A 24,493-nucleotide genomic window follows, 5' to 3' on the forward strand; every position below is an offset into this window, starting at 1 on the left:
GATATTGAGACAAGCAAACTGACATTACAGACTTCTGCAAAGTATACTGAACAAGTATTTTGCTCACATAATGAAGCATAGGAATGGACATGCTTTTGACCATTGAGATATACAAAAATAGACAATATTCAAAATCTAATTTTTGTGCACTTCTTGTGGCAAAACCCCTAGCAATATTACAGGGAGATGCAGGAGCACAAATTAATATCAGCTTCTACATCACATCACCTTTATTATCTTTTCACTTCTACTTGCTTGGAAGTGAAGAGACCTTGGGGAAAAATATTAGCACAGCCACCCACATGCCATTTGAAACACTATTTCAAAATTTAAAAAAGACAACATTCCATTATCAAACTGCAAAGCCATTAGGCAAGTATAGGATAACGCTACTATAAAGCTTCACTTTGTTGTATTACTTTTATACCATAAGGGATCAAAGTAGGGCAATTTGTGTCAGCTTTCCATTCATTCCCTAGCACGGTCAGCATACTAACACATTGACATTGCTTTCTGTGCACATTCTACCAATCCCAGGATTCAAGTATACGTCCTGCTTATTGACTTCAGCAAAACCAAATCCGAAGCCTTTTCGAGCAGATTTTCCTACTGTTAGCCAACAATGAAAATCTTCAGGCCTTTCTACCAACAGATTACAGTTCATTAAATCCCCATTCAAAAGCCATCGACACTGATCCCTAACCCCACCCAGCCCCCCCAAAAAGCTGTTCTACCGTAAAGTCTTTCTTCCTATTGCAGTTTACACCACAGAAAATTTGAATGGTGTACGTTGGTAATTCTTTTCCTGTATGAGGTGCCCAGACTTCTTCTGATACACGTAATCACTCAGTAGCTCCCACAGTTGGAAGCTTCTTGGCAGTATTCCATAGAATCTGGCTAGCTCCTTCCAGGTTCCTACTCATCAAAAAGCACTTGGCACCAAATGCAATTTTAATTGCAAGGTGATTCATTCTAGGGCCATTGCTGTGAAGCAACTAAAATGAAACACTATTTTACTCAAAAACAACTGAACTGTTAAGGGCAAAAATTCAATCCAGGCCATATTTAGTCAAACCAATTATGGCAAGGTTTTGGGTTTGGTCCTGTTCTTCGTCCTAACAAACAGATACTACCATTTCAACCCCTTCTGGCAGCCATGTACAAAACGCTGATTATATAGCTGTTCAGTCATTAGAAACATTTGCTATAAAACACAATACTACCAGAAATCACAATTTAATGGATTCTCTTTTTCTTCGGTAACTTCTTCCGTAGTCCATCATTGCTTACATCTGGAATTAGCTCTTACAGTATGTTCTAATACTAGAAAGTAAGATTTAGCATTCAAAACACTGAACAACTTTCTGTAAAAAAAAAAGTTGGGGGTAGTGAGGTATACATGTTTTAGATGATGGACAAGCTAAAATGAAAATAACCAAGAAGAAAAATGGGGTTTTACGAAAACTCAGAGGCAGCAAAAACAAGTTTGTGTGTTATTTATTACAACTGGCAGATTTAAGTGACTGGCAATATGTACTTACTGGAAGGGGGGCTCAGTATAAACATCTCGTCTTAACTTGAGAAATAGGTTAATCTTCTGCTAAAAGACAGAAAAAGACAAAAACATACAGTAACATTAGGAATTAACCCACTAATTGACATACAATAACAGATCTAATATTTATTTTTTCCTGAATGGGGTTGAACCCTAGGATTAAATTCAAAATCAAATCAGAAAGTTAAGCGATATGGATTTATTTAGAATCATTATGGCACAGGAGGAGGTCATTTGGCCCATCAGGTCCAGGCTGGCTCTGTACAGCAATCTAGTCAGTCCCATTCCCCCACTCAATCCACATAGCCCTGCAAGTTTTTCCCTCAAGCGCCATCCAGTTTCCTTTTGAAATCATTGATCAGCTCTGCTTCCACCACCCTCATAGGTAGCAAATTCCAGGTCATTACCACTCACAACCACCTGCAACTCTTACCCAAAACCTTAAATCTGTGTCCCCTAGTCCTTGTACGATCAGCTAATGGGAACAGCTTTTTTGTGGTTCAGATCTGAGTGTTTATTTTGTCCACTCATGTAAGGTACATTCAGGCTTGGAGGCTATAACTATATGTTAGTGACATTATGGTATCAGAACAATCAGTACTTTTTGACTTATCATTGGAATAAAGCTATGAAAAATGTAAAAGCAATGAAGGTATTAAAATTCACTGTTCCAACTGGAACAGAGCCAACTCATCTATGCAACAGAATGCAGCTCTTGCAACATAGAGTGTTTCGTTGGTGGTGGCTGCTGATAGGGTCAGGAACAAAATGAGGAAATAGTTGAACATGAGATATTCTTGCAGCGAACTCTGATCTTTTTTATTTATTTATTTAGAGATACAGCACTGAAACAGGCCCTTCGGCCCACCGAGCCTGTGCCAACCAACAACCACCCATTTATACTAACCCTACAGTAATCCCATATTCCCTATCACCTACCTATACTAGGGGCAATTTACAACGGCCAATTTACCTATCACCTGCAAGTCTTTTGGATGTGGGAGGAAACCGGAGCACCTGGCGAAAACCCACGCAGACATAGGGAGAACTTGCAAACTCCGCACAGGCAGTACCCAGAATCGAACCCGGGTCCCTGGAGCTGTGAGGCTGTAGTGCTAACCACTGCGCCACTGTGCCGCCCATTTCTTACCCATTTAAGCCTGTTCATTTATCTAGTGATGATTTGGTGACATGATAAAAATCACCCTTTTTCTCTCCCAGTTTTAAGAAAACAAAGAAATGAGTGATAGAGGGGACAAGTAGATGTGCACCTTTGAGAAGTGGCTGCAGGTTATAGATCACTCATTTCAACTGACACAAAACAAGAAATAGGAGCTTGAGTCGGCCATTTGGCCCTTCGAGCCTTCTCTACCATTCAACAAGATCATGGCTAATCTACCTCAATTCTGCGTTCCCGCACTATCCCCATGTCCCTTAATATCCAAAAATCTACTGACCTATGTCTTGAATATGCTCAACGACTGAGCATCTCCAACCCTCTGTGGTAGAGAATTCTAAAAATTCACAACCCTCTAAGTGAAGAAATTTCTCATTCAGTCCTAAATGGCCGATCCCTTATACCGAGACCCCCAATGTTCTATATCCCACAGCCAGGGGAAACATTTTCTTAGCATCTACCTTGTCAAGCTCCTTAAGAATTTTATTTCAATTAGATGGCCTCTTATTCTTCTAAACTCCACGGAATATAAACCTTGTCTGCTCAATTTCTCCTCATAGGACAATATCCTCATCACAGGATCCTAATGAAACTTGGTTGTGGCCACAGCAGAGGGATATATCAAGTCATTCGTGAAATTTGTACTAATTTGGCATCAGACTCTCTTTCCCATTCCTGTAACTTGTTCTCCTTGACTATAAGCATCAAGAAAACCGTGATCATGGGACAAGGCATCTCTCCCTGATCACATGAAATAAACACCCCACTGGAAGTGGTTAGCAAATTCTGCTGCTTTGGGTCCATGTTGACAGATAATCCCTCAATGCAGCACTCAGTACATGCATAGGGAAAGCAGCTACCACCTTTGGCCGACTCACGAAATACACGTGGGATATCAGCTGACCCTTAGGACCAAGTTGATGGTTTACAAGGCCTGTGTTCTCAGCACCTGTATAACTGTGAAACACGGATGACTTACAGCCACCTGGAAAAGAAGCTTAATAATTTCCATTATGAAGGGTCACTGACCTGAAACGTTAACTCTGCTTCTCTGCACAGATGCTGCCAGACCTGCTGAATATTTCCAGCATTTTCTGTTTCTATTTCAGATTTCCAGCATCTGCAGTATTTTGCTTTTATATTAATAATTTCCATCTTTGCTGTCTGCTGTGCATTGTGGATATATCCTGGCAGGACAAAAATCACAAATGCAGCAGTCCTCTCAAAGGCAGAGCTCCCAAGTGTGTTGGCATTATCAAACAGAGGTGGCTTCAGTCAATGGGACATGTCCACTGGATGAAAGGCGGTCGCATACCCAAGGAACTTCTGTTTGGCGAGGTAGCCAAGGCCAGATGACCAGTGGGGCACCCAAAGCTCCACTTCAAGGATGCTTGCAAGCCCAACATGAAGGCCCTAAATACTGACTATCACACCTGGGAGGCATTAGCTGGCAAAAGAGGGATGCTGTTGAACCCACACTGGTCTGCGAATTCCTTAAATTCTCTGGATGTAACTTGGGTGCCATTGTCACATATTAACCTTTCCGGAATCCCTTGCTCAGCGAACAGAACTCGTACTGCTGAGATGATTGTTGTGGCTCTCAAGTCTTTCATCTTCCAGATAAAAGAGAATTTTGAGTAGTAGTCTGCAACCAATATACCATTCTTGATTATGTGTGAATAAATGGACTCCTACAGTCTGCCATGGTCTGGGTGGTACTTCAGTAGCTATCATCTCCTCTTTCTGTTGTGAGTTTTACTGCACCAACCCTGCTGCCTGTCTCTTGGCTTATCTGAAGGCTAGCCATTTTGGAGGTCAGAGTCTTCATCTGTCTGCTTGTGGCTTCATGAGCTCTGGCAGTGTCTATAGCCTGCAATATTGTGAGCTTGTCCTGTCCAATTAAAGCTTTCTGTACTTCAGAATGTGCAGACCCCAAATGAGCTGATACATCAGCCTTTCATTTGTGTCCTTAAATTCACATTTTCTGGCTGCATTTTTCAATCTTGCTACAAAATTGTCAATAGGGTCACCTAGTTCTTGTCTGAGGCCTTGAAATGCATATCTGTATATCCGATGATTTGATTTTGGCTGGAGATGGATTCTGAATCTTTCAAAAATTTTGTCTGGGTTTCTGCTGTCCTCTTCGCTTAGGTCCCAGATGTTAAATAAATTTAATCCTTCATCTCCAGCCCACAGAACGATATAACTGACCCTCTCCACTTCTCTAGCGCCTTTTAGGAAGCTACTGAGTGCCAAATTGCACTTTTGTTTAAACTTCTCAAATGCCTCTACGACATCATCAGCTTCCCAATTCATTATGGATTGTAGCTGTGCATTCATTCCTGTCCCGGCTGACATTTCGTTTTTTGTTTTTGCACGAGTCACTCAGTTTTTCTTTCTCTCTCTCTGGCACTAATTTGGGTCAATTTTCTCAATCTGATGCTGTAAAAATGTTGTAGGTTTATTCACAGACACTCGCTGCCACTATATTATGTCTTTATGTTGTTTCCAGGTTCTCAGATGTTGGAAATAATCACATTTAAACTTGAAAAAGGCTGGAGTCAGTCTGTTTATTACAGCACCTTACTGTCTACTGTAGAAACCTGGTTCAACTGGTCTTTGTGTTACATATAACATGACTCCCCAGTGCAGTTGTGAATGTGGCCCCCCCCCCACTGGAACACTTACACATAACTAGTTCCTAGCAAATTAGTTCACAACACTTTACAGATAGTATAACAATATATAACAGAGGGAGTGTAATATAGGTTTACCAGAATTATACCTGGACTCTAGGGGTTAAGTTGTGAGGAGAGATTACACAAACTAGGTGGAATTTGCATCCCGTGGAATTTAGAAGTGTAAGGGGTGATTTGATTGAAGCTTTCAAGATATTAAGGGGAACAGATCGGGTAGATAGAGAGAAATTATTTCCGCTGATTGGGGAGTCTAAGACTGGGGGGGGCATAGTCTAAAAATTAGAGCCAATCCTACAGGAGTAAAATGAGGAAATACTTCTCAATGCAAAGGGAGGTAGATGGGCGGCGCAGTGGTTAGCACCGCAGCCTCACAGCTCCAGGGACCTGGGTTCGATTCTGGGTGCTGCCTGTGCGGAGTTTGCAAGTTCTTCCTGTGACCGCGTGGGTTTTCGCCGGGTGCTCTGGTTTCCTCCCACAGCCAAAGACTTGCAGGTGATAGGTAAATTGGCTGTTGTAAATTGCCCCTAGTGTATGTAGGTGGTAGGGAATATGGGATTACTGAAGGGTTAGTATAAATGGGTGGTTGTTGGTCGTCACAGACTGGGTGGGCCGAAGGGCCTGTTTCAGTGCTGTATCTCTAAAATAAAAAAAAAGATGTTTGGAACTTTTTTTCTGAAAATGACAATTCATACTCGATTGATTCTTAATTTTAAATCTGAGATTGATAGATTTTTGGTAACCAAGCAGCTGTTAACACCTGGGAACAATGGAAGGCCCAGGTGGCTCTGTGAAACCAGATTTCTGGACTTTGCATATTGGAATAGGACAATAAGCCATTGACGTTTGGTTCCAGATAAATTTAACAGATTTGCTAAAGGCAGACAGGCTGCAAGAAGGGAACCCAGCAGTTGCAGCCTCGTGAGGGAGAGGGAGAGAGGGAACACCTGCTTTCGGCAGCCTAAGACAGTGAAGACTGGAACCTGATTTGAAAGTTGGAAGTTTGCAGAGAAATAAAAACCCAACAGAATCACCAAGAATCACCTTATTCATGGATGTCCAGGTCGGAATTGCTCGGGGAAGTGAGTGAAGAGGACATTAATTTTGAAAAGGTCCTGGAAATCCAACCCATTGCAACTGGGCGTTTGGGACTTTTAACCACAAAGGTTTCAAAAAGGACTGTGTCATGTATAAGTGTAGTGTGAGGTTTTCAAGTATTTCAATAAATAAAGAAAATACCTTTCTTTGCAATTTGGGGTATCAGCTACTTACAAGTACTATTTAGTTAATGGGGATTTCTTTTAGTTTAGTTGTTGTAAGTCTTAAAATGTAAAATTTTGTTGTGTAATTCTTTAAATTGGTCTGGTTTCTTGCATTTTTCACGTTAACAATTTCATTGAGGTCATAATTAGCTCTAGTACAGTAATATAAGCCCTCATATGTATCGACAGAGATGATTTTGTAACCCACTCCAGTTTTTCTGGTTGTGAATTAGGAAAGATATAATCAAAGATCCCATGGCACTATTTTGTAGAAGTGCAGGGGAGATCTCCTGGATGTCCTGGCCAACATTAATCCTTCAACCAACTTCAATAAAACAGATTATCTGGTCATCACATTGCTGTATGTTGGACCTTGCTGTGTGAAAACTGGTTGCCACATTTCCTACATTACAACAGTAACTCCTGTTCTTCAAAACTACTTAATTGACTGTAAAGTGCATTGGGATGTCCTAAAGTCATAAAAGATGCTATATAATTGCAAGTTTCTTTTATGACCACCAAATAGATACGATCAAGGAAGCTCATTTGGCTCAGCTGAACTCACCCAATAAGGACCTAAAGACTTCCTTCACAGCATGTATACTTTAAATAATTTCAGTGTTATCTAAGCACTACTTTCTAAATTGGTCTCATTCCATTTCCTATGTTTTTAAACTTTGGTGCTGTCCTGAACTATGGGCCATTAGTTTATCCTAAAAAATACTGATATTACTGTAGTATACAGTATTAAACTGGATTATACTTAAATATCTTTTGTATACTGACTCTCTGCTGTCCTCTAAATAAAGTTTTCAACGTGGCTGCCCCCATTAAAGACCTCATGAATACACAACAGAAACATGAAAAAAGGATGGGATTGATTTTTTTTTAAAGCATGTCATTCAAGAGATTACCGTCTGAAGAACATTCCGATACACTTTTTGGACCTCTCAAATTCGATTTTGAGGAAGTCTGAGCGAGTTGAAAGATTGCTTCGTGTGTCTGCAATTAGTGTTCAGCTACAACTCGGAGTATGTAACTTAAAAATATGGCACCAAAGACTTATTTTGGGACAATGGGGGAATTCAACCCTAACAAAGAGAGCTGGTGTAATTATGAACAAAGGTTACACATTTGGCTGCAAGCTAATAAAACCCTAGATGAGGATAAAGTGAATATTTTCCTGACCATGACAGGGCTGGATGTGTTTGAGGTGGTGTTCAATCAATGTTGCCCGTGAGACCCCAGTACTTTGTACTATACTAGTGGCAGCCAACTATTTGACTTTAGGACACCTCGCCAAGCCAAAGAACCTCCTTCCAGATCATTGCAGTCTAAGTTTGTTTTATTCCTTTGAAACAGCTGTAAACAAAAATCCTTTTTTCTCCCCCCAGTTAACCAGTTTATGGATATATATGTGTGTGCGTGGTGTGTGCACGCGTGCATGAGGGCTAGGATAATAATACGGGACTTTACTATTTCGATTCGCATATATATTTACTTCATTATTGATTAAGACTTGGTTTTATAATAAATGGATAATTTTGTTGTTTTGGTAAATAGCTATAACAAGTGGACAAATGTTGAGTTTATGCGCAATACCACAAGTGCTGGTGTGCAATTTATGGATTGTCAGAAGTGTTGATGCCAGATAATGGGCCACAGTTTACATCAGAAGAGCTTGAAATATTTCTGAGTAAGAATGGAGTCAAACATACTCCAATGCCACCAGATCATCCAGCATCAAATGGTGCTGCAGAAAGTGTCGACACAGGCTAGACAATTTTCTGTTCTCTTACAGAATAACCTCTCAGTCTACAACAGGTTTCTCACCTTACGAGTTAAGCGTTTAAATCCAATATTCAGGATTTCTTCAATGCAGAAGGCAACAGTACGGCTTGATGTAGGGATTCTTCAGAAACAGGAGGCAATAGGAATCTGCCATATTTGAAATGCAGGGTTTCTTCTCTAGAGATGCAGGATTCCTTCAAAGAGAGCTAATATTTTCTCTGGGTCTTCTTCTGATCTCCCGGCAGGTCAAAATCAAATTTCAAATGCCTGCTTTTCTTGTCCAAACTCACTGGCTTTTAAAGTTCAAAACTTAAAACAAAACCTTCCATAAACAAGTCACATGCCCAGTCATAAATTGTCTCTTGTCATAGAGGGTAGCTCTGAGGTCAACCCTCTGCTGGTTTCATTGAAATTACCTGCATTCCAGTCAGTGTTTACCAGTTCAGCTTTAGTTGAACTTCCTTTCATAACATCCATAAAGTTTAACTACTGCAGGTCTCTCAATGTCCATGAAATCCTTTTTCAGTTTTTAAAAACACAGAATCCTAAGTTTTAATGCAAAAAAAATTCTCGTAACACTCGGACAAGGTTTAGTTTGCTTAAGCCAGACGTCAATGGCAAGGTAAGAGAAAAGAAAGACAGAGTGAAGATGAATCATGATACTCGAGACATGAAACTTAAGAGTGTTCAGTGCTGGTCAGAAGGTAATGCTGAAAAACCACCAAGTGATAAGGAGAAGTACATGGTTGGAGTTGTTGTAAGACCAGGTGCATTCTCATATCTAGAAGATTGGGGAGAGACTCTGTCGGTGTCATATCAATCATTTGCTTGTAAGAGAAAATCTGACATAGGGAGAGCATGCAAAACCTCCTATAGTTCCTACAGTCCAAAGAGAAAGTAAGAATGAAAGTTTGCTGGTATCACAGAATCCACCGGTAGAACAACTGAGTCAGAGTCTTTGATTAAGACTAATCAATCAATTTCACAGTCTCAACCATTAGGTGGAGTTGTTCGTCAAAGCTGAAGTTCAGGATCGACAGTCTGAGATGTTGGGAGAGCAGAGGCAAGCTAATTAAAATGGGAGGAGATACCCAGACAGAAAGAGAAAGAAGCCAGATAGGTTAATTGAAAGTATGTAGGAAGGAAGAAATAAGTTGTTCTTTTCATTACTTTTTGTCAATAATGATATTTTTGTTAAAGACATACAGTGGTGTTAAGGAAAAACAATTTTTTAAACAAGTAAATTACACTGGAAATATTGGTTATATGTTTTCGTTGTGATTACAGCAATAACAGGCATGCAACCCAACCTGCTAGATTTCATAATAATGTTATAGTGAATTGCTGAAAATAGAGACATGTTGTCGAAGCTTTTCATCTTGCACTCATCAGGACAATACACAAGAATAACCGATGTAAGGGAAAACAACAACTTATACTACAAGAGAAGAGAGTGCTGATTGGTTGGCAAGTAAACTCTGATTGGTAGAGCATTGCCAAGGAGAATGCACCAGTTTACGGTGACTGACAGTTAACTGCCAAGCTTTGTTAGAAATTTAAACCAGGCAGACTGACTCTGATTCCTCAGGGCAATGTCTTGACCAATGAACCAGCAAATGGCTGTCACTTATTTTGTTCAGCTGAAACAGGCGCAAAGTGCGTATGTTTTTTCTGTCTGCAAAGAACAGGGCCCTGTGTATTAATGTACAGCTTCCAGTCCATGCAAATGCGCCACACTGCGAGCCCTACTGACGATCTTAAATTGGTTGTCAGCCTAATATTCTTAGCATATTTATTTAGCAAATGTTGTCCAATCGCGGAATCACATCTAATGCTGGGCACTGTGTTTTGAGTTTTGCAAGCATGGCTGGTTGGGTACGGCTTGTACCTTGCCCGTTGCAAACAGCAGAAGGGACATGTTGTTTGATACGGCCAGTCTTTGAGACGTGCAGCCTATATACCTAGCATCACACTGGCATTGAAATTCATATATCACATTACTCATTTGTGAGATAGGCAGGACGTCTTTTTGGCAAGACGGCAGCATTCTGTTAGTGTTGCTACTGCACAGTAGCAGCGTGAAACATTAGCTTTACCTGTTGCTCAAATTTTTCAGATACCTTCCAGGTCTGCTGGGAGGGGTAAATAAAATTTCCAACATGGCTGCCCCCAGTAAAGACCTTGGCTGGGATTTTATCTGGGCGACGGGAGTCTCGAAGTCTGGAAAAAGCGACGCCGAGAACCCTTCTGTGTGAGGTCCACTGATTTGAGTGGCCACAAAAGAGCGGCAGCGGGAAGAAGCAAAATAGAGCGAGAACAGCGGAGGCCATAAAAGAGCTTTCCAGGCTAGGCTAGTAGAGCAGACTGACCGCGTTCGGAAAAAAAAAATCAAAGTGTGACGTCACAGGAAAACAGGTATTTGATTGGTTGTTGAGAGTTTTTCTCATTTATCTTTCAAAAACTTTGATAATTTTAGTAATTGGAAGGTTTATGAATAGTAGTAAAGCTTAATAGATTGACTGGTATTTCCTATTCATTAAATCAATAATTAATTACATATCTCCAACACAATCAGGATGGCAGGGCAGATGATGTGTTGTGGCTGCAGTATGTGGGAGTTCGTGGACACCAGTGTGATCCATGGCAACCACGTCTGCAGTAAAAGACTGAGGCTCGAGAAGCTTCAGCTCAGAGTTGATGAACTGGAGGCCGAGCTACAGACACTGCGATGCATCAGGGAAGGGGAAAGCTACCTGGATACTTTGTTCCAGAAGGCAGTCACGCCCCATAGGATAGGGTCTTCTGATTTGGTCAGTGGTAAAGGATGGAAGGGTGTGACTGCGAGTGAGGCAGGTAAGAGGATCGAGAAGGCAGAAGCAGATGAGCCTCAGCCTTGGCAATTGTCCAACAGGTTTGAGGTTCTTTCAGCTTGTATGGACGAGAGTGAGGGCTGTAGGATGGATGAGCAAATGGACCATGGCACAGGAAGCCATTCAAGAGGAGTGAATGTAGTGGTGGCAGGGAATAGTATAGTTAGGGGAACAGACACAGTTCTCTGTGGCCAAGAGCGAGAGTTCAGAAGGCTGGGTTTCCTGCCCAGTGCCAGGGTTCAGGACATCTGCTTGAGGCTGGAGAGGAAATTGCAGTGGGAGAGGATCCAGTTGTCGTTGTCCACGTGGGTACCAATGACATAGATTGGACTAGGAAAGAGGTTCTGCACAGAGTGTATGAGCAGCTAGGGGCTAAATTAAGAAGCAGAACCTCAAAAGGTATTACCTAGACCACGAGCAAATTGGCTTAGGTTAAATAAGATTAGAGAGTTAAATGCGTGGCTCAAAGTTTGATGTGGGAAAAATGAGTTTCGATTCATGGGCACAGGCACCAGTACTGGGGAAAGTGCGAGATGTAACATTGGGATGGCCTACATCTAAACCATTCTGGGACCAGTGTTCTGGCGAGTTGTATAAATAGGGCGGTAAAAAGGGCTTTAAACTAAACAGTGGGAGCGAGGGATCAAGTGAGAGAAGATATGATAAATTAACAAGAAAGGACAATGCAAGAGAGCAAGGTAGTAATAAGGGATAGAATCAGAGCTTGACAGGAAGGGACCGAATGTACAATATTAAGAGTATTCAAGCAGCTACTCTTTACTTGCCAGGATAGGTGCAACTCTAACTACACTCAAGAAGCTCGACACCATCCAGGACAAAGCAGCCCGCTTGATTCTTGAAGGTGGTGGATGGGGTGCTATTCATTCTCTTCACCACTGATGCACAGTGGCAGCAGTGTACACCATCTACAAGATGCACTGCAGCAACTCACCAAGGCTCCTTCGACAGCATCTTTTAAACCTGAAACCTCTTTCATCTAGAAGGACAAGGGAAGCAGATGCATGGGAACAACACCACCTGCAACATCCCCTCTAAGCCACACACCATCCTGATCTGGAACTATATCGCCGTTCCTTCACGGTCACTGGGTCAAAATCCTGGAACTCCCTTCCTAACAGCACTGTGGGTGTACCTACCTCACATGGACTGCAGAAGTTTAAGGCGGCAGCTCACCATCAACTTCTCAAGGGCAATTAGGGATGGGCAATAAATGCTGGCCTAGCCAGCGACACCCACATCCCACGAATGAATAAAAAATACCATAGCCCTGTAACTTTCTTCTGTTTAACTCTCTTTTGAATGTTACTCGAACACGCTTCTACCACCCTTTCAAGTCAGTGCATTCCAGATCACAACAATTCGCTGTGTTTTAAAAAAAAAAATTCCTGATGTCACCTCTGGTTCTGTTACTAATCATCTTAAAGCTGTGTCTTCTGGTTATTGACCCATCTGCCACTGGAAACAGTTCCTTGTTAATTACTTCAATTACTTTATCAAAGCCATTCATGATTTTGAACACCTCTTAATCTCTGCACTAGGGAAAGTATTAATTCACAATTCTCAGTGATAATTCATAATTCTCAATGAATATATGTTCCCTTGAGGAATTAAAAATGCCACTGCAGAAGATTGTATAAACCATTCTTAGCAAGAGAAGTTAAGGATATTATTTGATTAAAAGAGGCTCTTGGTGCCAAAAAGGTAGTAAGCCTGAGGATTGAGAGAGTTTTAAAAATCAAAGGATGACCTATAATTCAATAGGGGGAGAATACAGCATGAGAGTTAACTGGCAAGAAATATAAAAACAGATTGTAAGAGCTTTGACAAGTATGCAAAAAGAGATTAACAAAAGTAAATTTGGGTCCCTTAAGACAGTACAAATTATAATGGGGAAATAAGAAAAGGGCAAAGAAGTTAAACAAATATTTTGTGTCTGTCTTCACTGTAAAGACACAATAAACATACCAGAAATTGAGAGAAACCAAGGGTCTAATGAGAGTAAGGAACTTTAAGTTATTCATATTAATAAAGAGGAAGTACTGGAAAAATTAATAGGACTAAAAACTGACAAATCCCGTTTTAAAAGAGGTGGCTGCAGAAATAGTGGATGCATTGGTTCTGATCTTCCAGATTCTAGAACTGTCCCTGTGGATTGCAAGGTAGCAAATGTAACCCCACTGGTCAAGGTTGGAGGGAGAGAGGAAGCAAGGAACTATAGAACAGTTAGCCTAACATCTGCAGTCGGGAAAGTGCTAGTATGATCAAGAATGTGGTAACAGGCCACTTAGAAAATCACAACATGATGAGGCAGAGTAGACATGGTTTTATGAAAGGGATATCATGTTTGACAAATCTGTTAGAATTTGTTTTGAGAGTGTAACTAACGGTAGATAATAGAGAAGCGGTGGAAGCAATATATTTGGACATTCAGAAGGCATTTGATAAGTTGCCACATAAGATCTTGGGATTGGGGGTGTTTTATTAACATGGATTGAGGATTGGTTAACGGACAGAAAACAGTAGGAATAAACAGGACACTTTCAGGTTGGCAGGGTGTAACTAGTGGAGTTCTGCAAGGATCAGTGCTTGGGCTCAGCTATTTACAACCTGTATTAAAGACTTAGATGAGGAGGCAGAGTGTAATATACCCAAGTTTGCTGATGATATAAGGCTAGATGGGAGATCAACAGTCACATGGACAAAAGTAGTTAATTAAGGAAAGCCAGCATAGATTCCTTAAGGGAAAATCATGTTTTTGAGGAGGTAAGAGAGAGAGTTGATGAGGGCAATGCTGTTGATGTTGATAGGTAAATTGGTCATTGTAAATTGCCCCTAGGGTAGGTAGGTGGTGGGGATGTGATAGGGAATATGGGATTAATGTAGGATTAGTATAAATGGGTGGTTGTTGGTCAGCACAGACACGGTGGGCCGAAGGGCCTGTTTTTGTGCTGTATCTCTAAAGAAAAAAAGAGTAGCGATTAATGGATGTTTTTCAGGCTGGAGGAAGGCTCGTAGTGGAGTCCCCCAGGGATCAGTGTTGGGACCCTCGCTTTTCCCGATTAATGACCGAGACCTTGGTGTACAGAGCGCAATTTCAAAGTTTGCAGATGATACGAAACTTGGAAGCACTGTGAACTGTGAGGAAGATAGCGCAGAATTTCAGAAGGAGAGACAAGATGGTGGAATGAGCAGACAAGTGGCAGATGAAGTTCAATGCAGAGAAATGTGAAGTGATTCATTTTGGTAGGAAGAACATGGCGAGACAATAAAAAATAAAGGGTACAATTCTAAAGGGGGGTGCAGGAGCAGAGGGAGCTAGGTGTATATGTGCATAAGTCATTGAAGTTGGCAGGACAGATTAAGAACACGGTTGATAAATCATACAGTATCCTTTATTAATAGGGGCATAAATTAAAAGAGCAAGGAAGTTATGTTGAACTTATATAAGTCACTAGTTCGGCCTCAGCTTGAGTACTGTGGGCATTGGAGAGAGTACAGAAAGAATTCATGAGAATGGTTCCAGGGATGAGGAATTCCAGTTATAAAGATAAATTGGAGAAGTTGGGACTGTTTTCCTTGCAGAAGAGAAGGCTGAGAGGTGATTTGATAGAGGTATTCAAAATCATGAGGGGTTCTGTCTGGACTGAATAGACAGAAAGAAACTGTTCCCACTTGTGAAAGGACAGAGAACGAGAGGGCACAGATTTAAAGTATTTGGTAAGAGAAGCAAAAGTGACATGAAAAACTTTTTCTCAGTGAGTGGTTAAGGTCTGGAATGCGCTGCCTGAGAACGTGGTGGAGGCAGGTTCAATTGAAGCGTTCAAAAAGGGAATTAGTTACATGAAAAGGAAGAACGTGCAGGGTCATGGGGAGAAGGCAGGGGAAGGGAACTGAGGGAATTGCTCTTTCAGAGAGCCAGTGCTGGCACGACGGGCCGAATAGGCTTCTTCTGCATCGCAATGATTCAGTGATTGAGATTCTGAGCTGTGAGGACAAAAATAGGCTGCAAAGGGATATCAAACAGTTAAATGCCTTGGCAAGAAGGTGGTAGATGTAGCAAAATGTGGGGGAGTGTGAAATTATCCATTTTGGTAGAAAGAATGGAAAAGCAGAATACTTTTCAAAAGGTGAGACACTAGTAAATGTAGGTATTCAGAGGGATTTGGGGATCCTTGCACACAAAATTACAAAGTTAACATGCAGGTACAGCGAGCAATTAGGGATTTTAGTTACAAGGTTATTTTGAAAAGCTGGGGTTGTTCTCCTTGGAACAAAGGAGATTGAGAGGGGATTTGATAGAGAAGTGCAAGATTGCGACAGGTTTACAAAGAAAAGCTGTTCTCATTATCTGATGGTACAATGACCAGGATCACAGATTTAAGGTTTTGGGCAAGAGATGCAAGGGGGATGTGGGTAAGAATCTTTTTTAATGCAGCGACGAAGAATGATTTCAAAAGGAATATGGATGGGCACTTGAGGGAAATGAACATGCAGGGCTAAGGGGATAGAGCAGGTAAAAGGGATTGCTTCACGGAGAGCCGGTATGGACTCGATGGGCTGAATGGCCTCCTTTTGTGCCATAAAGACTGTATGATTCGATACGTATGTTAGTCTTTATTACTAGAGGGTTGGTGTATGAGAGTAAGGAAGTCTTGCTGCAATTATATAGGGCTTTGGTGAGCCAAATCCTGGAGTAGTGTACAGTTTTAGTCGCCTTTAATTGAGGAACAATATACTTGACATAGAGGGAGTGCAAAAATGGTTTACTAGATTTATTCCTGAGATGAGAGGGCTGTCCTGTGAGGGGGGGATGGAGCAGAATGAGCCTATGTTCTCTGTAGTTTAGAAAAATGAGGGGAGATCTCATTGAAGCATATAATATTGTGAGGGGACTTGACAGGTTAGATGAAGAGGCTTTTTTCTCCCCTTTCGGCTGAACGGTCTAGAACTAGGGTCTATAGTCTCAGGCAAAGGGGTCAGTCATTTAGGTTTAGGTCCAAGTCTGAGATGATGTTATGATCCTGTAGTTTTTTTTTTTATTTTCCAGGAAGTATGTGGTGTGCCTTTAAGGCTGTAGAAGGATCAGTACAGATTTAAGAATGAGAGGGGATCTAACCATCTCCCCATGACATTCAATGGCACTACGATCACTAAATACCCCACAATCAACATTTGGGGGGTTACCTTTGACCAGAAACTGAACCGTAGTCACCACGGTGTTTATGTGGCTACAAGAGCAGGTCACAGTCTAGGAATCCTGCAGCAAGTAACTCACCTCCTGACTCCCCAAATCCTGTCCACCATCTACAAAGCATAAGTCAGGAGTGTGATGGAATACTCTCCACTTGCCTGGATGGGTGCAGCTCCAACAACACTCAAGAAGCTCGACACCATCCAGAACAAAGCAGCCCACTTGATTGTCACTCCATGCACAAACATTCACTCCCTCCACCACCGACACACAGTGGTAGCAGTGTGTACCATCTACAAGATGCACTGCAGCAACACACCAAGACTCCTTCGACAGCACCTTCTACCACCTAGGACAAGGGCAGCAAATACATAGGAACACCATCACCTGCAAGTTCCCCTCCAAGTCACACAACATCCTGTCTTGGAACTATATCACCAATCCTTCATTGTCGCTGGGTCAAAATCCTGGAACTCCCTTCCTCACAGCATTGTGGGTGTACCTACCCCACATGGACTGCAGCGGTTCAAGAAAGCAGCTCACCAACACCTCTTCAAGGACAATTATGGATGGGCAATAAATACTGGCCTAGCCAGCGATGCCCAAATCCCATGAACCAATAAAAAAAATTATGTCCTCCTGAAGTCTTACTATCCACATCATTGTTTACTACATTTCCAAGTTTCATATCAACCGCAAGCTTTGAAATTATGCCCTGTATACCAAAGTCTAGGTCATTAATATATTAAAAAGCACTAATCAAGCAAATTAGTTTGCCCTCAATAGTGATGAGCTTCTTGAATGTATTGCAGTTGTCCCATCCAGGTGGGTGGTGAGTCATACTCCTGTAGATGGTGGTGACGCTTCACGGAGTTTGGAGCAGAGGCACTTCTTGCCAAGTATGTGGCCTCAGCCCTGCTCTTCTAACCATAACATTGATAAGGTTGATAGAGTTAAGCTTCTGAACAAATGGTTATCCCCAAGAGGTCGATAATGGGAGGTTTGATAATAGTGGTGTTGTTGAACGTCAAGAGAGATGATTGGACTTTCTCTTCTTGGAGGTGCTCAATAGCTTATGTAACATGAATGTTACCTGCCACTCGTCAGCCATCAAAAGCATTTACCATCGCCCATCCTTCTACTGCTTTTGCCAAGATAAACCTCCACCAGTTCCATGAACTATCACCTCTTCTTAATTTGCCCTCCCAATCGGTGTCCTGACCAAGCTCATCATACCCGAGGCCTACCTCCTGCTTCGACTCCACTCCCATCAAACTTGATCATCGAATGACCATAGGAACAGGAGTGCACCATTTAGTCCCTCGAGCTTGTTGTCATTCTGAGATGGCAGCTGATCTGTGATCTTACTCTATATACCCGACTTTGCCTCATATCCCGTAATACCTTTGGTTAACAAAAATCTCAACATTTTAAATATCAATTGACCCTAATATGAATTGCCATTTGCAGGAGAGTTCCAGACTTCTACCACCCTTTGCGAGATGTGTTTCCTAACTTTACTCTTGACACTAATGTTTAGGCTATGCCCTCTAGTGCTAGAAGTGGAAATAATTTCTCTCCATCCACCCTTCAGTTTCCCTTAATATTTTGAAACATCAAACAAATCACCCCTAAACCTTCTAAATTCCAGGGAATACAACCCTAGTTTGTGGGAACTCTCCTCATAATTTAACCCATGGAATCCAGTTATCATTCTGGTAAATCTACACTGCACTCCCTCAAAGGCCACTATATTTTTCCTCAAGTGTGGTGCCCAGAACCGCTCACAGTATTCAAGGTGTGGCATAACCAGTACTTTGTATAGCTGAAACATGACTTCTACCCCCTTGTATTCTAGTGCTTTAGATATAAAGGTCAGCATTCCATTACCCTTTTTCATTATTTTCTGTACCAGACATTTTACTAATCTATGTATATGGACCCCCAAGTCTCTTTGGGCTCCCACTGTTACTAGCTCTTCACCAAAAAAGTATCCTTTTTAGGTCCGAAGTGATGACCTCACATTTGCCTACAATGAAATCCATTTGGCACAGTTTTGCCCACTTAATCAATATTTCTTTGTAACATTATGCTTGCATCTACACTGCTTACAATGCCACCTATCTTTGTGTCATAAGCAAACTTGGGTTTGTCTTTCTATCCCATCATCTATGTCGTTAATAAATACAGGGAATAGTTAATGCCGCAACACAGATCCTTGTTGTACTCCATTGGTCACATTCTGTCAATTAGAGTACCCTCCCATTATCCCTACTCTGCTCAATTTCCTAATCAGGTCAATAATTTACCTTCAATTCCATGGGTTTCAACTTTAACTAACAGTCTCTCTTATGAGGACTTTATCAAATGCCTTCGAGAAGTCCACATAAAAGAACATCCACAGACATTCCCTACCAACTACCATTTGTCAACTCATCAAAAAATTCCATCAGATTTGGCAGGTTTGACCTACCCTTTACAAATCCAAGCTGGATCTCTGATCAGCTGAGAGTTTTCAAGGTCACTATCCTTAATTACAGGATCTAGTAATTTCCCAAGAAAGCCATTAGGCTAGCTGGTCTATAATTCCCTGGTTTCACACTCTCATTTTCATTGAATAGTCAAGTGAGATGCATAATTTTCCAACCTAAAGGAAACAGTTCCCATATCATGAAAATTTTGGAACATTACATTTAAAGAGCATCTGCAATGTTCTCCCCTACTTCCTTTAAAACCCTGGGAATGGAAACTATCTGTTCCTGGGGATTTGTCATTCTTTAGTCCCATTATTTTCTTCGTTAATGTTATTTTGCTTCCGTTAATGAGTCCCTGTCCCCAGTTCAATATTAATTTTTTTATAAGTGATAGTGAATTGTTCCTTTAAGCCACTGTCCCAGTACATTTTGAAACTACGATCATCATTCCCCCTTCTCAAAAAACAGAACATCCTTCACCCATCTGTCCTCCTTTTCCTCTCCAAGGTCTTTGAAGAGGTTATTGCCTGCCAGATGAGTGATGAACTCTCCTGCAACTCCCTGTTCAAACCCCTCCAATTAAGTTTCTGTCCCATCCACTGCACTGAAATAGCACTACAACTAAAAGTTACAAATGACATTTTCTGTGGTTGGCACCGTAGTGCATTATTTCTTAACTCTCTGCAGCCTTTGATATAGTTTATTTATATAATCCTCCTCAAATTCTACTTTTTCGTTTCCCAGTTCAAATACTGCCTCCCCAAACAGCCAAAGCATCAGTAACAAGAGCTTCACTTTTCACCCTCCATGGTCATCTTTGGAGTCCCCCAAGGATCCATTCTTGGTCACTCTATATGATGCCCTTAGCAACATCGTCCAAAGCCACAGGTTCAACTTCCACACAAATGCCAATGACACCCACCTCTCTCACTGACTGTGTTGCCAGACTGTCCAACCTCCAGTGTTAGATCGGTTGTAACTTCATTGGTTCTCACCACAAACTCTGTACATTTTCTACCAGCCACATCTCCCTCTCTGGCCACTATTTCACAATAATCCAGACAGCTCACAAGCTCAGCATCCTGTTCAAGCCCTTGTGGCACCGAAGTACAAGGGAGGATACTTGACCCAGATGAGGTTTCAACCACTTACCCGCACCGTTATGAAGGCCACTTATTTCCACCTCTGTAACATTGCCAGTCTCTGCCTCTGCTTCAGCTTTTCTGCTACTGAAACCCTCAACCATGCCTTTGTTATCTCCAAACTTAATAATTTTAATGCACTCCTGGCCGTCCGCCCACATTCTACCCTGCGTAAACTTACGGTCAATTAAAAAATTCTGCTGCATATGTCCTAATATGCAGCAAATGCCATTCACCCATCACCCCTGTGCTTGCTGACCTATGCTAGCTTCCGGTTAAACAACACCTCGATTTAAAAACTTTTATCCTCGTTTTCAAAGCCCCCCATATCCTGGGCCCTTCCTACCTCTAATCATCTCCACCCCTACAACACTCCAAAATATCTGCGCTCCTCTAATTCCAGCTTCTTGAACGACTTTAATCACTCCACCATTGGTAGCTGTCCTTCAGCTGTCTAGGTCCCAAGCTCTGGAATTCCCTCCTCCTTTAAGACATTCCTTAAAACCTACTCCTTAAATGAAGCTTTTGATTATCTGCCCCAATATCTCCTTATATAGCTCAATGTCATATTTTGTTTTCTAAAGCTCCTGCAAAGAGCCTTGGGAAGTTTTATGGTAAAGGTGCTATATAAATATAAGTTGTTGTTGTAGCACAAAAGTTTCCTACTGCCACTTGCATTCCAATCTCAGCCCATCTGCCACTAAAACTCTTGTTTATGCCGGTCACCCGCAGATTTGGTTATTCCAACGTTCTCCTGGCTCCTAGCTCATCCTCAACCCTCCACAACTTTAACTCATCCAAAACTCTGATGCCTGTATTTTATCTCATGTCAAATCACACCATTCATTAATGACTCATTTAAAAATATCACCCATGCATTTAAATCAATCCATGGTTTCACTCCTATTTCCAAAATTTCATCTAAGTCTACAACACCCTCCTCCCTTACTCTCAGTTTCTCTGATTCTGGTCTCTTGTGCATTCCCTCTTCTTTTACTGTATTATTGGTGGCTGTGCTTTCAGACAGGTAGATTCAACAACCTGTAATTCTCTCCTTAAAATCTTCAATCACCCTCTGAAAAAACCCAGCTCTGACAAGCTTTTGGTCACCACTTCTACTTTCTTCCTCTTGGACTCACAATCATCTTCCTCAGGCCTCTTAAGTTCCTTAGGACATTTTTCTACGAAAGGCATTATATAAATTCAAGTGGTTGGTTGTTATTAAGTTCTATAAATAGAAGTTACAGGATGTTATCCAAGTCCTACTGTAGGCTGTCATGGGCTATCTCATCATCAATGGACTTGTGAATAAATCTGAACACTAAATTCAGTAATGAGCAGCCCCATCCCAGACCTAATCATGGTGGGAAGGTCATTGAGGAAGCAACTTAAAATGTTTTAACAGAGAACACTGTCTTGAAGAACACCTGCAGTGATGTCTTCAGACTGCAACAACTGGCCACTGATATCATAACTGGCACAAAAGAATATGGTTTCCAACCACTGCAGAGTTTCTTCTGACCTCAGTTTTCTAGGGCTCCTTGTTGCCATACTCTTGATTTGCATCCAGAAAGCACAGGCAGCTACTCTCACCTGTCATCTGGCATATAGCTCCTGTCCATGTCTGGATTAAAGCTCTCATGAGGTCTAAAGAGTGGCTCTGGTGGATCCCGAAGCGAGCGTTCATGAATGGGTTATTGGTGGGCAGACCGTTGTTTGTTGGCACTATTGAAAATCTTCCAAAGTGGAGAACTGCATCTTTTTAAACTTGTGTTACAATATGTGGATTTTTGCAATAAAATGTATTGTCTTTTACACAGAATAAATCACATACTTGCAGTTTGCTTGCATGAGAAGACAGCACTACACATCAAGCAAGCAGGTTTTATCTGTGAACAAGGGCTCTCAGGTGACAAGGAAGGCAGAAATTGTCATTTCCATCAAAATTAAGGATAATGATCATCACTGATTATTTATAACAGCTTTACTTCCCAAAACACATGCATGGAAGATGGAATACTTGCATAGCTTCTTCACTTATGCCCACGCCTGAAAGAGTGAACAGAAAGTAACTTTAAAAACTCTAATTGAAGGAGTGAAGTTACTTTCTGCTTTGAAGTGACAAGTTCCGAATATCAATGTGAAACACCTTATTGTTAATGGGAATGTCACTCCCGACATTAAGAACTTCATTTCAATAAGGCACATTCTGGAGGCCTGTGATCCTGACCAAGATCCATCATGCTGGCAGCAGCAAGAGTGTATTCCAGGCTGGGTCTGACAGATCTCACAGCCACTTACTGCACAGGAGGCTATACGGCCCATCGATTCCATGCTGGTTCGCCACTGAGCAATCCAGTTAGTCCCACTGCCCGACGTGTTTTTTTAAAATAAAACTTACGAGTTGTTGGCAAGAGGCATCAGGATGCCTGAAAAGATACAACTTGGTACTGACAGACAACCAGAGACAAGGTGGCCAAGGCTCATGCTCTCAGGAGTGGGAGGATGTGTGTGCCAAAACAGAAGTCGACTGAATATGGGTGAGTGGCCAAAGAGCCAGAAGTGGGGGCTGGGTACATTTGGAAAAAAAAAAGACAGGCAAAAAATGAAAAGATTTTTAAAATTGTTGTTACAACAGGGGAGATGGATCCAGCTATAACACTACAACTGGTGGTGGAGTAGGTAATCCAATATGACAGCTGCAGTGTCACCATTGAAAGGAAGCTTGCAAATGCATGTTGAAGGCTCAGCATTTTCAACGATTTTTGATACAGTTCAAGGTTCAGTTCAAACGAACATTGGAGATTTTATTAGAGTTCCAACAACTGGCAAAAGGGCCAAGTGTCACCAATACCATTGTCAGTTTAACTTATAAATGTTCTTATGGAGGATGCTATATGATTTTACAATGGAATGTGCAACTGACAACAGTTTTAGTATATTACAATAGTGACTCTTCCACTTCCTTCTCCTCAGGGACTCCTACAGTTCCACTTTCATCTTCCTCAGACAGCAGTAGCTACAGCTCTGGAAGCATTAAAAAAAAACATTCAATCTGCCCCAGAAAGCTGCTGATGTTACCAAGGTGAAGTTGGTAGATGAAGATGACATAACTAAAATGGATCCTTGAAAGTCTCGAGAGGGAGGATGCAAGGATGGAAAAAAAGTCTTTCCTAGGGTGCTTTAGCTATGACTGGATAGGTCCCAATAGAATCAAAAGGAGGCCAATCTCACAAATCTAGACAACAGACACTATTGACCACATCATCCTCCTCTAACACTGCAAAGAGATTGAAGAGAAAATGACAGTCACAAAGAAAGCAGTTTGTGACTTTGGTTAGGGTTTTCTCAGCACTATGGGAGGTATGGAAGCTGGATTGGAAAGATTAATCAATTGAGAGAGCTATGATTATGGAGCCAGGAGACAATAACATATTTAAAGAACTTGGAGAGGAAAGGGAAGTCAGAGATGAGAAGCAGCAATGGTGACAGTTTGGAGAGGGAAATACCCGAGATGAATGAACCAGTTAGTAACAGTTCAAATATGGATCAGTGTCAGGTAACCTCCCCCCCTCCCCCCCCCCACACACCCTGCCAAGACTGAGGCACACATGATTTCACCACATGAACATTAAAACTTAAAAAGTGTAAGCTCCTGGCTGGAAGGACATTTGCATAGTACCAGACGGTGTCGAAACAAAGGAACCAGTTCCCGCCCCAATACACAGAAGAGACCTGGTCAAACCAGTCAGTCACATGACCACCTGCTGGCCAGCTAGGGAACTGGAAAAACAGAATTTGAACTCAGAATGCTGTGTGCTCCTGGAACTGAAGCAAGAATTACCTCCTCCCCTGTCTGCCTGCTCATCGCTCAAGGAACTGAATCTTGTGAAGACACATGAACCTCAAAGAGAGAAAAGTTTCCTACCTGAACAAGGTTTAAGCAGAATACTGGGCCCCAACGAAATGTGAGAATTACCTACAAAAGGACTACACAGTAAGCACAGTAACAAGATATTGCCTCAAACTGTTCCACTTTATCTTTTCTTCTCTTTTCTGTCCCTGTCTGCTTGTGTATAACACCCATGCTAGTATGCACAGGTGAGTCTTTTATCCATAGGCATGAACTGTATTAAAGTTTAATAAATTTCACTTTTCTTTAAACCAAAGAAAGCCTGCTTGTGCTCATTTCTTTGCCTTATAATTGGAAAGCTGTGAAGAAGAATTCACAAATGGGGAGCGCAAAACAGTATGTTTAAAATTAAACCCCATTACAATCATCTTCTTCTTTGGCCTCCTTGTCTCGAGAGACAA

General features: G+C 41.6%; 1 protein-coding gene across 1 annotated transcript in view; it reads right to left on the reverse strand.

Moving 5' to 3' along the window:
* tmem269 (transmembrane protein 269) overlaps positions 1-24,493 on the reverse strand; it is a 142,457-nt gene that overhangs the window by 101,302 nt on the left and 16,662 nt on the right. Inside the window, exon 2 of the mRNA XM_068017005.1 lies at positions 1,542-1,597. Within this exon, the coding sequence (XP_067873106.1) occupies positions 1,542-1,566 (25 nt within the window). The 5' untranslated portion in view covers positions 1,567-1,597. The remainder of the gene's footprint in view (positions 1-1,541; positions 1,598-24,493) is intronic.

This window comes from Heterodontus francisci, chromosome 37 (assembly GCF_036365525.1).
Source record: "Heterodontus francisci isolate sHetFra1 chromosome 37, sHetFra1.hap1, whole genome shotgun sequence".
Lineage (NCBI taxonomy): Eukaryota > Metazoa > Chordata > Chondrichthyes > Heterodontiformes > Heterodontidae > Heterodontus > Heterodontus francisci.